Source organism: Petaurus breviceps, unplaced genomic scaffold (genome assembly GCF_028583685.1).
Source record: "Petaurus breviceps papuanus isolate PSGF00001 unplaced genomic scaffold, PetGlider_PUasm1.0 90845, whole genome shotgun sequence".
NCBI classification, from domain to species: Eukaryota; Metazoa; Chordata; class Mammalia; order Diprotodontia; family Petauridae; genus Petaurus; species Petaurus breviceps.
The window spans coordinates 22,067,454-22,082,031 of record NW_027187359.1 but is presented as its reverse complement, the minus strand read 5'-3'; the positions used below and the strand labels follow the sequence as shown (position 1 = coordinate 22,082,031).

Sequence of the window (14,578 nt, the reverse complement as noted above, 5' to 3'; positions counted from 1 at the left end):
CTCAAAAGTCCAGGGCAATTCAAAGCGGCCACCAGCAATTCTCTTAGTCTCTCTCTCTCCACGAGGTGCTGTTTCCAAAAAGATCTTCCGCCTCTCTCTAGTGTCTCTCCAAATCTACATCACCAGCTCCTCCCAGTTCAGGACTTTCTTTTCACATCAAAAAGTCCATCCCACAGGTGGGATTAACAAGCTCTGGGTTTTAATACAATCAATTTGAAAACCAAGCCCAATACAGGGGAATCTCCACATTCCATTACTATCACACCCTATAGTACTGATGCTTAAGAACAAGAAGCTTCTGTTTACACATTTCATGACAGTTCTGAATAGCCCATGTGATATAACACATAAAGTAGCCTGGAACAACTTTGGAAAGCCACATTAATTCTTTCTGGCCATCAATGCCCCTTCTATGTAAAAAATATGGACTTTTGAGGAGAGGAAACCAGCCCTGTGATTTCATCAATATGTGATTTGCCCTGGGTCACACTGCCAGATCTTCCTGAAGGCAAATCTCTATCCACTATTCCATATGGGTGGTCTGAAAAGGTATGGAAGGCTTTCGAATGGGCTAAACCTACCCACAGACAGTAGTTTGGATCCTGGAACTATCTGGCTTCACAGCACCTTCAACTATATAGTGAAACTTAACAACTATTAATTCAAGTGAAATCTTCTAAACTTATAGTTACCTATGACCAAGATAAACACTTTCTCTCATGAAAGAATCAGACTTATAGGATATTAGAGCTATAAGGGACTATGAATCATGAATAAATAAGTATTTATTAAGCCCTTAATATGTGCCAGGCACTGTGCTAAGAACTAAGGATAGAAATGAAAAAGCAAGTGTCTACCCTCAAAGAACATCCATTCTAAATCATCTAAAGATACTTGCAGAAAAATCAAGGTGTTAGACTAGATAATTTCTAAAGTCCCTTCCAGATTAAATTAAGATCCTATGTTGTCCTCAAACATTATGTTTGGATAATGAACTTGTCCTACTCATTTTATTCAGATTTATTCTACTTTTTTACCCAGAAGGTAAAACTAGGATCAAGGGGGTAGAAGTTGTCATAAGTAGATTTTATTTATTTCCAGGTGTGGTGCCCCAGGTGATCCCCACAATGGAGCCAGTGCTCTTGCTCGCTGTGCTACCTGGCCGCCCTCATAAGTAGATTTTAACTCAAAGCAAGAAAGATCTTTCTAATGAATCATTATTCAAAATGGAATGAATAGACTCAGAAATAGTGAATTTCCAGTACCTGGAGTTCTTCAAGTGAAAGTCGGATGATCAGTTGCCAAAGTTTGTAGCAGGGGTTAGTAGGGGTTGTAGCAGAAAGATAACCTGAAAAATCCTTTCTAAATCTAAATTCTAGTCCAATCTCTCATTTTCTTTTTTTTTTAAAGCAATTGGGGTTAAGTAACTTGCTCAAGGTTACACGGCCAGTTATTTCTGGGTGTGGTACTAAGTATCTGAGCCCGGATTCGATCTCAGGTCTCCCAACTCTGGGGCCGATGCTCTTACTCACTGCGTCACCTGGCCGCCCTCCAATCTCTCATTTTCTAGGAAGAAAATGAAGTCTAGAAAATTCAGATAACAGTGAAACAAAATGTCTACATAACATCGTGACTTTCCTACCTTTAGCCTACAACTTTAGACAATAGCCTCCCAAACCAGTCTGGCCAAGCAAGCTGACTAGTTGAGTCATCTGAAGGCACATCTGTAAAGGAACACAGATGCAACACAGAATGGACACTAATATCAGCTTTTTGAAACAGAGCCTTCCTTGGCTACTAGGCATGCCAATCTGTCACTAGCGTTCCAACAGGATAAGCAGAGACAAAAGACAGCACATTGTAAACGAAAAACAATGTGGTGTAGTGGAGAGTCCTGAGACTTTGAACCTCAGAACCTGGGTTCAAATTCCAACTCAGACACTTAACAGCCATTTGACTCTGACTAACTCATTTAATCTCAGTTTCTGCGTCTATAAAATAAAGGACCTGGACTCAATCATTCCTAAGTCTCCTTCCCAATTACATCTGTGCTTTGCTCCTTTGTGTTTCAAGCCTTCACAGAATCTAAAAGAAGAAAAGGGAAAGCACAAACTGAAGGCAGGACATGAAAATGCAGTGGGAAGAGAATGAAGTCCAAGGGCAGAGGCCTAAGCACAGAGTTATTGGTTCTACAAGGCTCCCAAAGGTAACCTGTGGTTCCCAATTCCTATCTACGCTTATAAACTGCCTATGGCACACACCTGGGCAAGGGAAGAGGGGAAAGCTCTTTCAAAGACATGTGCCAAATCTTGATGTGACCTCATTTCCAGAAAGATTGAGCCATGACAGTGTTTTGTGGGGGTGTTTTTGAATAGCAGAATCGTATTTTGTTGCCAAAGAAACACAAATTCAATTACAAGAACACACAGGGAGGGAAAGGTTTTTTTACTTACTTTGCTAATACAGTGCCTTGTATGCACTTAAAATGCGCAAACTACTGTTTGCTACATTTAAGGGAAATGCCAAATTGAGAGCCTCACATATCGCCAGCTAAACTGATTGTGGTGAAAACAAAACAAAATAAAACACTTTATTTGTATCTTGCACACACACTCACATACAAACACATTCACATATTTTTATCAAAACTTGGAAATACTTTTTTAAACCCAGTTTCCTCCTCATGCCCCAGCCCCCACAAAAAAAAAATCCCTCCCAGCTTCCTGATAGCACTCCCAATATCAATGCTTCTAGTTGGTAAGGGGCCTCCAGCTGACTCTTCCCCAAGTACAAGTTGAGGCAGCTGTGAAAGAGAGGCCAAGTCTAAGAAATTCACCCTGGCCCCAAATAAACTTCTCTGGATGTGCATGGAAAAGCCCAGAGCAAGGGAATCCATCACTTCTGACAGCATTTTTATGGGTGTTGACTGGTCTCCCTGACTTGTCAGCCTTAACTGAGTATACCTGATCTTCTGGCCTGCAATAAGATCAGTCCTGGCTAGTCCAGTTCATCTCAGCATAGCAAGGAAGCCAGGCCCTGTGGCTATCCATCTGTGCACTTCTATTTTCAGCTACTCTGATTCCCAAATCACCCTGATATCAGCCCAAAACACATCAGAGAAACTATAAAAGGCAGCTCCTTTGGCTTCCAGTTTGTCCAATCTAAAATGGAGATGGAGATCCCAGCCTTGGGGAAGCATGCACGCACGCACACACACTCAACCTGCCCTGTTGACCATCTATCTATTCACCGATGGCTCAGTGAAACCAACAAAGATAATTTCGATCCAAAGAATACATTTTTCCAAAGTTATTTTATCTAGTCTTATCTGTTAATAAGTAGTTTCAACAATTGTGGCTTTGATGGTAACTGTTATTCTGATTTTATTTAAATATATGAACTTAATGCTCCTACCATTCTCTGTGAATGAGAAATGTTAGTTTTAAACCATATTACATTTAGCCTAACTAAAATACGATGTAATGGAAAAAGCACTGACTTAGGTTATCAAGAGACCTAAGTCCCAGTCCCAGATTACTATGTGACCTTGGGCAAGTCTTATGATTTAGAGCTGAAAAGAGCCTTAAAGATCACTTAGTCCAAAACTAGAAAGATACCAGAGGGTAGAATAGATCCTTGAAGATGGGTACTTTTTTTTTTTCCATTTTGTTTTTTTGTATCCCCAATGACTAGCATAGAGCCTTGCACATAGAGATTGCTTAATAAAACGCTGTTGAATTAAACATTATTTTGTAGATGAGGAAACTAAGACCCATCAAGTGACTGTCCCAAAGTCACACAGGCAGCACAGAGCCAGAATTTGTATTCAGATCCTCTGACTACAAATATCATACTCTTTAAATTACACCACACTGCCACTTCCTCTTTGTGGACCTCAGTTTTCTCCTCTTACATAAGATGGTCTCTGACACACTATGACTGTGTCTTCCAACTCCAGAGTTCCAGATTGCCTATCACTGGCAACAAAAAAGTATCACAATTTTTAAAATGCCATTTTCCTATCCTGAGAATCTGAACTTTAGCAGAAAAAATAATCCTTCTATAAGTGTTATTTGATTATTCTTCACAGAGTCCCATCTTTGTAGGTTTTCCTATATACATTTCCTTTAACCTTTAAAGTTTCCCCAGAAGCTGGCTGTCATTGAGGCTAGCAGGTAAATCCTTGCCTCCCATCCCAAATATAATGGACGGACTCTCTTGATCAATGTTAGAACAACAATTCACCTGACGTGACATTGCTAGTGCTGGGGATCCTATTTCCCACATTCAATAAATTCAAGATTACCTGACATTTATTTTTTTAAAAGGGAAGGCTCTATGGATAGGACAGGGGAAAGATACTGGGAAATAAATGAAACATGGAAACAAAAAGCATCATCAAAACTTTTTTTAATGCTTTTTTTTTTAAAGCACCCACTGTATGCTGAGCATTTTGTTCAACCCTAGGGGAGATAAGAAGCAAGGGGAGATAATAAGGCAAGGTTCCTAGCTTCCTGTAGTTCGTTGCCCAGTAAAGGGATAAGATACATAGATAACTAAATATATACTACTACATGATAAGTATATCACAGAGGCTCAAAATGAAATGTGAGGAATGAAGTAAGGGAAAGGGGGAGAAGAGCAATCTAGTGAGGCTTCCCAGAGAATCACAGGATTTATCACTGGAAGGGGCCTTACAAGATGTAGAGTGGGAAAAGCACTGATCTAGAGTGAAAGGAGCTTAGACTAAAATCCCAACTCTGTCACTCATTGCACTGTATTAACTTGGGAAAATCTTCTAACCTCCCTGGGCCTCAGAGTTTGGGACTAAGAAACCTCTGCGGAACATTCCAACTTAGAGATGCTATAATTCTAAGTAAAATCAGATTTCGAAGCCAGGACTTATATTCCAAAACCTTCCTGACACTAAGGCATGACTGCCCATCATGTTACTATATTTATGCCCATAAACATCTCAATTCACTCGATGAAAATACATAGGCTTAGGGTCTCAGACATTCATCTTGAACTTCAAGAGAAACATAAAAAGGCTACATGTCAGTATGTTATGCAGAAAGAGCAGAAAACTAGGAAGTACACTCCTTAACCCAGGTGATATGTAGCTGGGTTTTAAAGGATGAGTAGGTAAAGGATTCACTAGGTAAATTTTTGTGGCAGCAAGATGGTGAAATGGATAAAGCACTGGACCTGAAGTCAGGAAGACCTGAGTTCAAATCTGGTCTTACACACTCACTAGCTGTGTGACCCTGGGTAAGTCATTTAATCTCTGCCTCAGTTTCCTCAACTGTAAAATGGGGATAATAGTATTACCTACCTCCCAAGATTATGAGGATCAAATGAGATAATATTTGTGAAGCCCTTAGCATAGTGCCTGATGCACAATAGGCACTTGACATTTTGATTTGAATGTAGTTATTAAAAAAAAAAAATTTCCTAGTCTCCCCTTATTCCAGCCAAGTTCCTAGTCAGTCTGGCTTCCACTTTAAAAAGAACTAGAAGTTGGGGGACCAGAAAAATAAAGGCAGAACCAAGAAATAATTACCATTAAAAGTAAATTTGGCTTTTCCTGGTCTCTACATTTCAATGAAACCTGTATAAAAACCAGACAGTCAGTGACCTTAGGCTGTGGTCTGTGGGACCTGATGACCTGAACTGTGTCAGTTAATGCCAAGGATGGAAGACAGTCTTCCTCACATCTTTTCAAGAAATATTTCAACCTTCCTTTAAAAATCACCAATTACTTCTTTTAATATAAGTGAGAGTCCTGCTGAGAATCCTAATTTTCTTCAAATGTTTCTGTCTCATCAGTGATTTATCCTTGTCATTCCTTCTGTGAATAAGATACAAAGGGATACTTCCTTCTCCAAATCACCAACACTAAGCCACACAGAAGGTGGGAACTGGCCAGATTAGGGACTAGTCAATCCTGGTCAAGGTAGTGGACCCCCTTGACAATCAACCTGAGGACTTTTCTCTGAGAACTTCCCTTTGAGATGTGACGCTGCAGTTTCAACAAAAGGCTATAACTGGGAACAAGAAGCTCCCATGAACACCCACACCCACTGCCCAATTCCTTCTCAGACAAGGATTTACTGTCCTGAAAACACAGTTTCTAGGGCTGCTGTTCCTCCTTCCCTGGAGTTGGAGGTAAGGCCTTTTTTTACTATTTTATCCAAAAATGTCGGATATGATCTCTGAGACTCAACCAAGATTAATGTCCAATATCAAATCCCAGAAGCTTCATACCTACCCATAGACCTAGCCTATTTCCCATCCTTGAAGAGTTGTCCACATATTCAAAGCTAGGTTAGTATTAACATTAAACAATAAGGAAATCAATCAACGAGTATTTCTTAAGTAATGATTATATGATAGGCATACATATAATAGATATTAGGTGGAAAGTGTGAGGATACAAAGATAAAAAAGAGACAAAAATACTTTCAAGAATCTCACATTCTATTTGGAGAGATATATATGCCTACCCACATACATGTATATATGTGTTATGGATACACAATTATATATGCATACATATACATGCATAGAAAAAATACAAAGTAGTTTAGTCATTTTTCAATCATGCCCAACTATCTGTAACACCATTTGGGATTTTCTCGACAAAGATACTGGAGTGATTTGCCATTTCCTTCTCCAGCTCATTTTACAGATGAGGAAACTGAAGCAGTATTAAGTGACTTGTCTAGGGTCACACAGCTATTAAGTATATGAGGTCAGATTTGAACTCAGGAAGGTGAATCTTCTTGAATCCAGGTCTTCACTCTATCCACTGCTGCCTGAGTCAAAGTTTTTGCTGTCAAAGAAGAGACTGCCTAATTGACTAAAAGGACAAACTGACCAAAAATGGTCAGCAAGTCCTCAACATCACAAAATCATAGAATTTCAGAGTTGGAAAGAACCTCAAAGACTATCTAGTCCAGGCCACACTTGAACAAGAACCCTCTCTATAACATACCTAAGAAGTGGTCATCTGTCTTTTTTTTTTTTTGCCTGAAGACCTCCAAAGAAGGGGAACCCAACTCCTCCAAAGGCAGACCTTCTACTTTTGGACACCACTACTTCTTGGGAAGATTTTTCTTATATCAAGCCTAACTGTAGTTCTTTGCAATCTCTGCCCTTTGCCTCTACTTCTTTCCTGTTTCCCTAGCTCTCTTCCACAAATCTCTACAAACACTTGAAGACAGCTCTACTGTTCTCCTTGCAAGTTCTCCAAGCTAAACATCCCCAGTTCCCTCCAACTGATCCCCATTTGGCTATCTTCCTTCAGATGCTCTCCAGGATTTCCCTCTGTCACCTGTTCATTTAGTAAAACTACAAGCTAAAGCATTGTAATATCTTTCACCTGGACTGTCAGGACTTTGTTCAGTACCTTAATGAACATGTCAGTGCTTGCCAGGAAAATAGCAGTAAATAAATATGGTCTCTAGTCAAATACAATTTGATGAATATTAATAAAACAGACATCATTTTTCCTTTACAAAAGATACCAGACTTCCCTCCCAAACAAACTCTTCTCTGACAAGAGAATTTTATAGATACCAAAATATGTAATAAATGCTAACTGAATAAATGAACAAACAAAAGTCTGGTGATGACTAGCATTGAAAGAAAAAATGAATACCCAACTATTGTTTGTGACTTTCACTAACTACAGCAAGATTACTCAGTTCAGGACAGGGGAAGAGTTGAAACTTGGGGAAGGAATCTAGCCCAGTGGCTTTGATAATGGTAGAGACTACACTAGGGAAAGTGCAGAAATCAAACAAATCAAGAGAAGAAAGTAAGCAACATAGGGACTGCAAATGTACAAGCCACTGATTTTCATTCTAAGTTAAAAAAAAAAAAAGCTATCCCCTGCCCCTTCACCCCACCTAGCCATACATCTTAAGAATCTTGTTTTTTGTTTAAAAAAAAAAAAAACACTAGCTTAGACAAAAGGATTAGTATTAAGGTGACTTCTGTTTTTCTCCCATTCTGTTTCACTAAAGTATTCACCCTCCCTGAGCAAATGGATAGGTAAGCATGCAAACCAATACTCATTACTGTGATCCAGAATAAGGACTTCTCCTTTCTCTCTGTCCCTATTTGGTACATAAATAAAGGACAATTTCTTTGGTAGTCTAACTAATGCCTTTAACAACAGGAGACTTCGTAGGGGCAGCTAGGTAGGGCAGTTAATACAGCACCAGCCCTGGACTCAGGAGGACCGGAGTTTAAATCTGACCTCAGACACTTGACACTTACTAGATGTGTGACCTTGGGTAAGTCACTTAACCCCAATTGCCTTGCCAAAGAAGAAGAAACAACTGTGGTCTACAAGTAAAAAAAAATCTATATGCACTTCTGTGGTGCTGTGGGAACTACCACTATAGCAAAAATAAAAAGGGCATGGGTAAAGTCTTTTTCCAAGATGGCAGACAAAGATATTGAGCTAGCCAAACTCCACTTGCAGGTAAAGGAAAAAAATAGTAAGTTCTATTCTTGATGAGCATAGATATCATAACTTTCATCTTTATCAGAGACAATCAAATTCATAGTTAATACCCCCTTACAACTCAAGAACTGAATTTGAGCAAATTAGAGATATATGGGAAGATGTGTATGAATTGATACAGAGCAAAATAAGCAGAACCAAGAGAACATAAGGAATGACTAAACAACATAAATGATGATCCTACTAAAAGGATGACAAACTCTAGATAATAAAAAAAAATGAAGATCCTTTAAAACAGATAATGAAATATACCTTCCCCTTTAAAGTGGAGAGACTGGGGTCTAATAGGACAGAATATTATATACATTTTCAGATGTGGTCACTGTTTAATTATTTTTTTTTCACAAGGGAAAGTCAATGGGGAGAAAAGCTAAAATTACAGAAAGACAAAGAACACCAATAAAACTTTTTTTTTAATTCATGTCAGAGCCAAGGACATTGAAAGAGATGTGCAACATAGATAAACCCACCCACTTCAGCCTAGACAATTTCACCTGCTCCACTATGCTTGTTCTCAAGTATGCCTCAATCATATATACACCTAAATACAAATCAGTGTTTCCTATTTGTCAAATATTTGGTTTTCATTATCGACACAGCCTTTGTCTATTAGTAGTCTGCATCATAGCAAACCAGGCATTCCATCTCAAATTAAGTTAATCCTTAAACTGTATTTTATGAAGTCAACAGCCCAGCCTTAAGAAAGGAAGGCTAGTAGTATAGGGCCCAAATCCCAACTGCACTAACTACATGGAACTCAAAGGTTGCTCTGTACAAAGTACGGGGAGTAATAAATTCATCCGGTTTAGTTTCTTTTTACCAAAGTGACTCTTAAGCAGTTAGTATGTCCATACAAGCCCAGCTGGCCACATCAGATAAGCCTGAAATATTTGGTCTGTCCAATCATTTGCTGCTCCCCAACAGTGCCATGTGTCAAGAATCCAGAAACACCAAGCTGGCTTCCTGCACACAATTAGACTGCTCCTTGGAAATTAGAATCACCTAAGGTTCATTCCTGGTCTCATTTAGCTACAATTATGCAGATCTGGCTAATATCTACACAGATTTAACAATCATTCCATTAACTAAAATTGCCTTAACAGACAAACCAAAGAATTCTGACAAAATAGGTTTTTTTCTTCTTTTTTTTTTTGGGGGGGGGGGGAGAAGGAGGGATGGAACAGAATTTGGATGCCCTGAATAAATATAACTAGCTGTCCAAGTTGAAACCTGTGTAATTTTTTTTTTAAGCATTTGGGATTAAGTAACTTGCTCAAGGTTACACGGCCAGGTGTTTCTGGGTGGGTGTTAAGTGTCTGAGCCCGGGATTCGATCTCCAGGTCTTCTCAACACTGGAGGTGCTCTTACTCACTGCGCTACCTGGCCGCCCCGAAACCTGTGTAAATTAACTTGATAAGTGACAACTTTCCACTTGATTTTGTGCTGTGTAGACACTAAAGTACAAGATATTAAACTTTTGTAGAACTGAATTAAGCTGAACTGAGCTGAAGTGAATTGAATTGAACATGGATGTTAAAGAAAACTAAACTTCATCTCAGGGTATTTCCCTGCACTAATCATCCTCTGAGGCTTTTTTTACTTAGGGATACAGCAGGTGACACCCAGAGGAAAATTTTTAAAAGCATTCACCTTTTTATAGGCAGGTGAATTCATATCCTACATGTCTGTTCCAAAGCAGGCAACTCACTGTAGCTCAGATTAAATTTAAATTGTACTCCAATTCACCTTTATTTTACTTGGACTAATATTCCATAACAATGTAGTATTTAGGTGACACTGTAGAATACAGATAAGCTATAACTCTATAACCAAAGTTAAAAACACAAAGGCTAAATATACTTTGTCTAAGAGCTAGACACCAAGTGGCTAGAGACTTCAGTATTCACTCGAAAGTCTCTTTGTAATTTTTCCCCTACCCTCAAATACTCAGCTTGGATTATCACATCATTTTTGAAGGAAGAAGCCCCTATCCCATAGGACCACCATCTTCCAGGACATCCAAATCTCTCTAATGACTTGGCTGATAGGAATGAACAATGAGAACACTTGGCAGAGAGGGCCCCATAGAAATGGGGTTTGGCGGAGTCCGGTAGAGAAAAGAGGATTAAGCCAGCTCATTTAGGATACTTCCTCATATTTCCATCTTCAAGATTTCCCAACCCTTCAGAAAAAAAAAAAAAGAATTGCCAGGACAGGGCTTTCTCCGTAGAGAACCCTTCCTTCCCAATCCTGGAAATCACAGTTCTGCTCAAGAAGAGAAAGATATGCAGACCACTTTTCTAACACTCTAGATTTTCTAGCGTTAAACACAAAGTATGTATTTGGGGGCTTAGGCCTTTTGTTTTCTTTTTTAATGGATACCTAATGTCTCTTTTTGCCTCCTTTCTTTCTCTCACATACACTTTTGCAACACTTCAAAATCAAAATCCTTGGCTTCTGTGTTCACTTTCTCAGGATTCTGGATGTACACTGGCCATATCGGTAGTAGAATTTACCCTAACACTTATCCTTGTAGGACTGACCAGGAGTCTGGTGCCTGAAACAAAGTCCTGGATCCCAGGACTAGTATCAATGCCTCCCAATTTATTTTTTTCCTTCCTGTTCTCCACTTGAGAAATCAAAGGCCATGGCTGCCCTTGGCCATATGAGTATTTAGAGTATGCCCTTGCCCATGCAAGAACCTCATTAGGAAACCTCAAGAGCATCTAAGGCAGTCACTGCAGAGGCAACTGGAGCCTGAAACTCCAGCATTTCCTTGTGAGAAGGATACCAAGGTTTCCATTTGTGCACAGGTGAAAACTAGCCTTGTGTAGACTATGTGAAGAGCAAAGGCTGCAGACAGCACCCACATACCTCTAGAACCAAAACAGCTCCAAGAGGTGTTGTTTGGGGAATAAAGCCCTATAGCCAGTGTTCCCAGAAATCCCAACAGACTAAGAATTATGAATAAAAAGTCTTCACGTGTCTTAACCTCTACTCTAACACAACAGCAAGTGAAGCAAAATGCCTCTCTTGAACATAATGACATCCACCTTGTAGCTGTGTAGGAAGGCAATCCCCAAAAAAAGAAAAACTGGATGCTGGGGTCAGCACAAACAGGGAGGGATGGTGTGTAGATGACACACATGACATAGATCACACTGTGAACAGCTACACAGAATTCCATGTCCCTTTGTGGCACAATATGTAAGGCTGGAAATTTGATCATATCTTCCTTTCTCCTCCTTCCCCCCCAGTCCTCCCCCCACCCCCATCACTATTGATAAACAGGTTCAAAGTCAACAGGGAGGGCAGTCTATTTTCTCATTCCTATTGTCAGTCTTTTCCAAGGAGATGTGACCGCAACCATCAGAATAAGGCCTGGGCTCGTGGAGACAGTGTTTTTACTGTCCTTGGCCAAAGACACTTGTTTCAAAATACAGACTCTCCTGTCCCTCTCCTCCCTGCCCCCCAGTGACCCCACAGAAGCATCTGTCCCCCACAGCCTTAGAGTCATTATTTACAGACTCTATTTCAGAAACAGAGCTTTGGTTCATCCTCTAGTCTCATGAAGCTGCCTCAATTCTGACCATTGGGGGGAAAAAAATCACTCATTGACCATGCAAAATCACATTTCGGAAAACACGGGGGAGAAATCGGCCCTTGGCCACCCTGTTGCCCTCTGAAATATGTCACCACCCAAGGGACCCCAACTTTCACACAACCAGGGGTGGTTGAGATTTTAAGCAAAGAACCACGGGGTCTAAGCTGTCTACCAACATTTCCATGGAGAATAAAAACAGTTAACCGTACTGGCTTGCTAAGGTTGATTTTTTTTTTCCCCAGCTCAGAGGAGACTGTTGGGGGAAGGGGGGAAAGGCTCAATGGGAGCCCAAAGCAACCCCGGGGTGCAACCCCTCCTTTCTGAGGTAGGTGCCTCTGGACTGGGGCTGGGACAGAAAAAGCCCGGCTGACCCGATCTGCCCTGCCCAGCTCGGCGCACCAAGCACCAGGAAGGGCTCAATGTCATTTCTGCTTAGGCACTTAGCCCCCCAGTCGCGGGGGCCCGCACCCAGGACTGCTGGATCTGCTGGGCAGTGGAAGGGAGGCCCCGAGGCTGAGGGGCTGAACCCTAGTGCTCTTTCCCGCTAAGATGACAACGGGGCGTTCGCCTTGCCTGAGAACCCTAGCCAGGCCCAGAAAGACAAGGATGCAGACCCCAGAGCCGCGCAGCTGTGGAGGGGGGTAGACTAGGGGGTGGGGGGGAGACAGGAGAAAGAGAAGAGAGGACAGGGAAAGGAGGGGCCACGGGCGCGGAGGAAGGATGCCGTCTACGCCTCCCTCCCTCCAGAGTCCCCCACCCCGTCTGGGGTGGGGGTTACTCACCGTTGCCGATGCCAGGCTGTTATCCGCCAGGGTCAAGTGGTGAGGCTCCCACCGCCTCAGAAATTTGGAGGTGAGGATCTTGCTGAGGAATGTCCTGGGGTGACGGATTACACACACCTGAATGTCCCCTTCCTGGAGCAGTTTGTACCTCATCCCGTTGCAGAGCAGCAGGGCCCTCCGGCAGGGCACGGCGCCCAGTTTACCGCCCTCCACCGCGGACATCTCGCCACCCAGCAGCGGCTTGGTCTCCTCGATCTGCCGGGGATCACCCGCCCCGCCGGAGCTGCTGGTCAAATCCATAGCTGGTCCTCCTGGTCCTCCTCCTCCTCCTCCTCACCGCCACCTCCCGGGGGAGGAGGAGGGAGGGACGGAGGGAGCCCCGAGGACCGTCCGTGTCACGGTAGCCCCCGCCCCCCCCGCCCCCCACTCCTGGGTGAGGTGGGCGGGGGGGAGGGGGGAACTCCAAAGAGCCCCCGGGGGGAGGAGGCAGGAGCGGGACCCAAAGCGGGAGGCGCGAGCCCGGCTGGCCGCGGGGCGCCCGCGGAGCACGAGCGGCAGCGGCAGCGGCAGCGGCGACGACGGCCGCCCCTCTCGGCTCCAAGGCGCTCCGCCCGCTCCCTCGCGGCTCGTCCGCCGGACTGCCTGCCCGGATCCTGGAAGCCCTCCTCCCCGGGCTAGGCTAGCCGGCGAAAGGCATGTCCTCCGTGGCGGTGCCCAACGCCGAGCCTCGCGGAGGCGGGGGAAGGAGGCAGAGCCGCTGAGCTGACAAAGGTGGACGAGAGGGAGAGGAGGGGGAACGGAGCGAGCGAGGAAGCTGCTTCTCTCTTTGTGCCGCCCGCCCCACAGCCTGGGTTAGTGGGGAGGGGGGGCTTTTCCCCCCCTCTTCTCCTCCCCTCTCCCGGCTCCGCGCTTGCCTGTGTGCAGAGTGTGTGCGCGTGTGTACAGTGCGGATGTGTGTACAGTGTGAGCGTACAGTGAGTGTGTGTTTGTGTGCGTGCGCGTGTGTGTGCGTGTATGTCTGTGTGTGTGTGTATGTATGTGTGTGCTGGAGGAGGAAGGTGGGGGGGAGTAGCAGTTAGTGCTGCTGCCGCCGCCGCCGCTGCCGAAACTGAAGGGGGGGAGGGGGAGTAGAAGGGAGGAGGGGAGGAGGGGAGGAGGGGAGGAGGGCGGGGGGAAAGGGGGAGGTAGAGGGAGCAGGAGTTATGTTGAGAGATTGCAGAAGCAGCCCAGAGCTTTCCTGATTGGTCTCTCCAGAGTCATGTGCCAGCCCCTCTGACGTCAATGGCAGCGGGAGCTGAAGCAGGAGCGCGAGCAAGAGCCGGAGGCGGCAGGGGCAGCTGTGGCGGCAGCAGGGACGGCTGCAGCCGCAACAGCAGCCCCAGTCTTGGAATCAACCGAGGCCAGGGGGAGGAGAGGCCGCCAACGAACCCGGCATGCCGGAGATGCGGGCAGCGGCTGCGGATCGGGGAGGTTTAGGAGGCAGGGACGCAGGGCAGGACTAGACAGAGAAGGGAGAGAACAGGACGAGACCCTGAGGAGAGCAGGGAGCCCCGACTGCAGAGCCGCGGATGAGCGGGGAAGTGCAGAGCTCTCTCTGCGCCCTCCGGTTCGGGGAGGTTGGAGCTAGGAGGACGGTGGAGGGGAGGCGGAGGTGTG

General features: G+C 43.9%; 1 protein-coding gene across 3 annotated transcripts in view; it reads right to left on the bottom strand.

Annotated features, from left to right (window-relative positions):
* CMIP (c-Maf inducing protein) overlaps nucleotides 1-13,401 on the bottom strand; it is a 286,600-nt gene extending 273,199 nt beyond the window's left edge. For 2 of the 3 annotated variants that reach the window (XM_069072236.1, XM_069072235.1), the window contains exon 1: nucleotides 12,923-13,401. In XM_069072236.1, coding sequence (XP_068928337.1) covers nucleotides 12,923-13,222 — 300 coding nt within the window. In that variant the 5' untranslated portion in view covers nucleotides 13,223-13,401. The remainder of the gene's footprint in view (nucleotides 1-12,922) is intronic. The other variant, XM_069072237.1, reaches the window with a different exon arrangement.
* Between the last annotated feature and the right edge of the window lie 1,177 nt (nucleotides 13,402-14,578).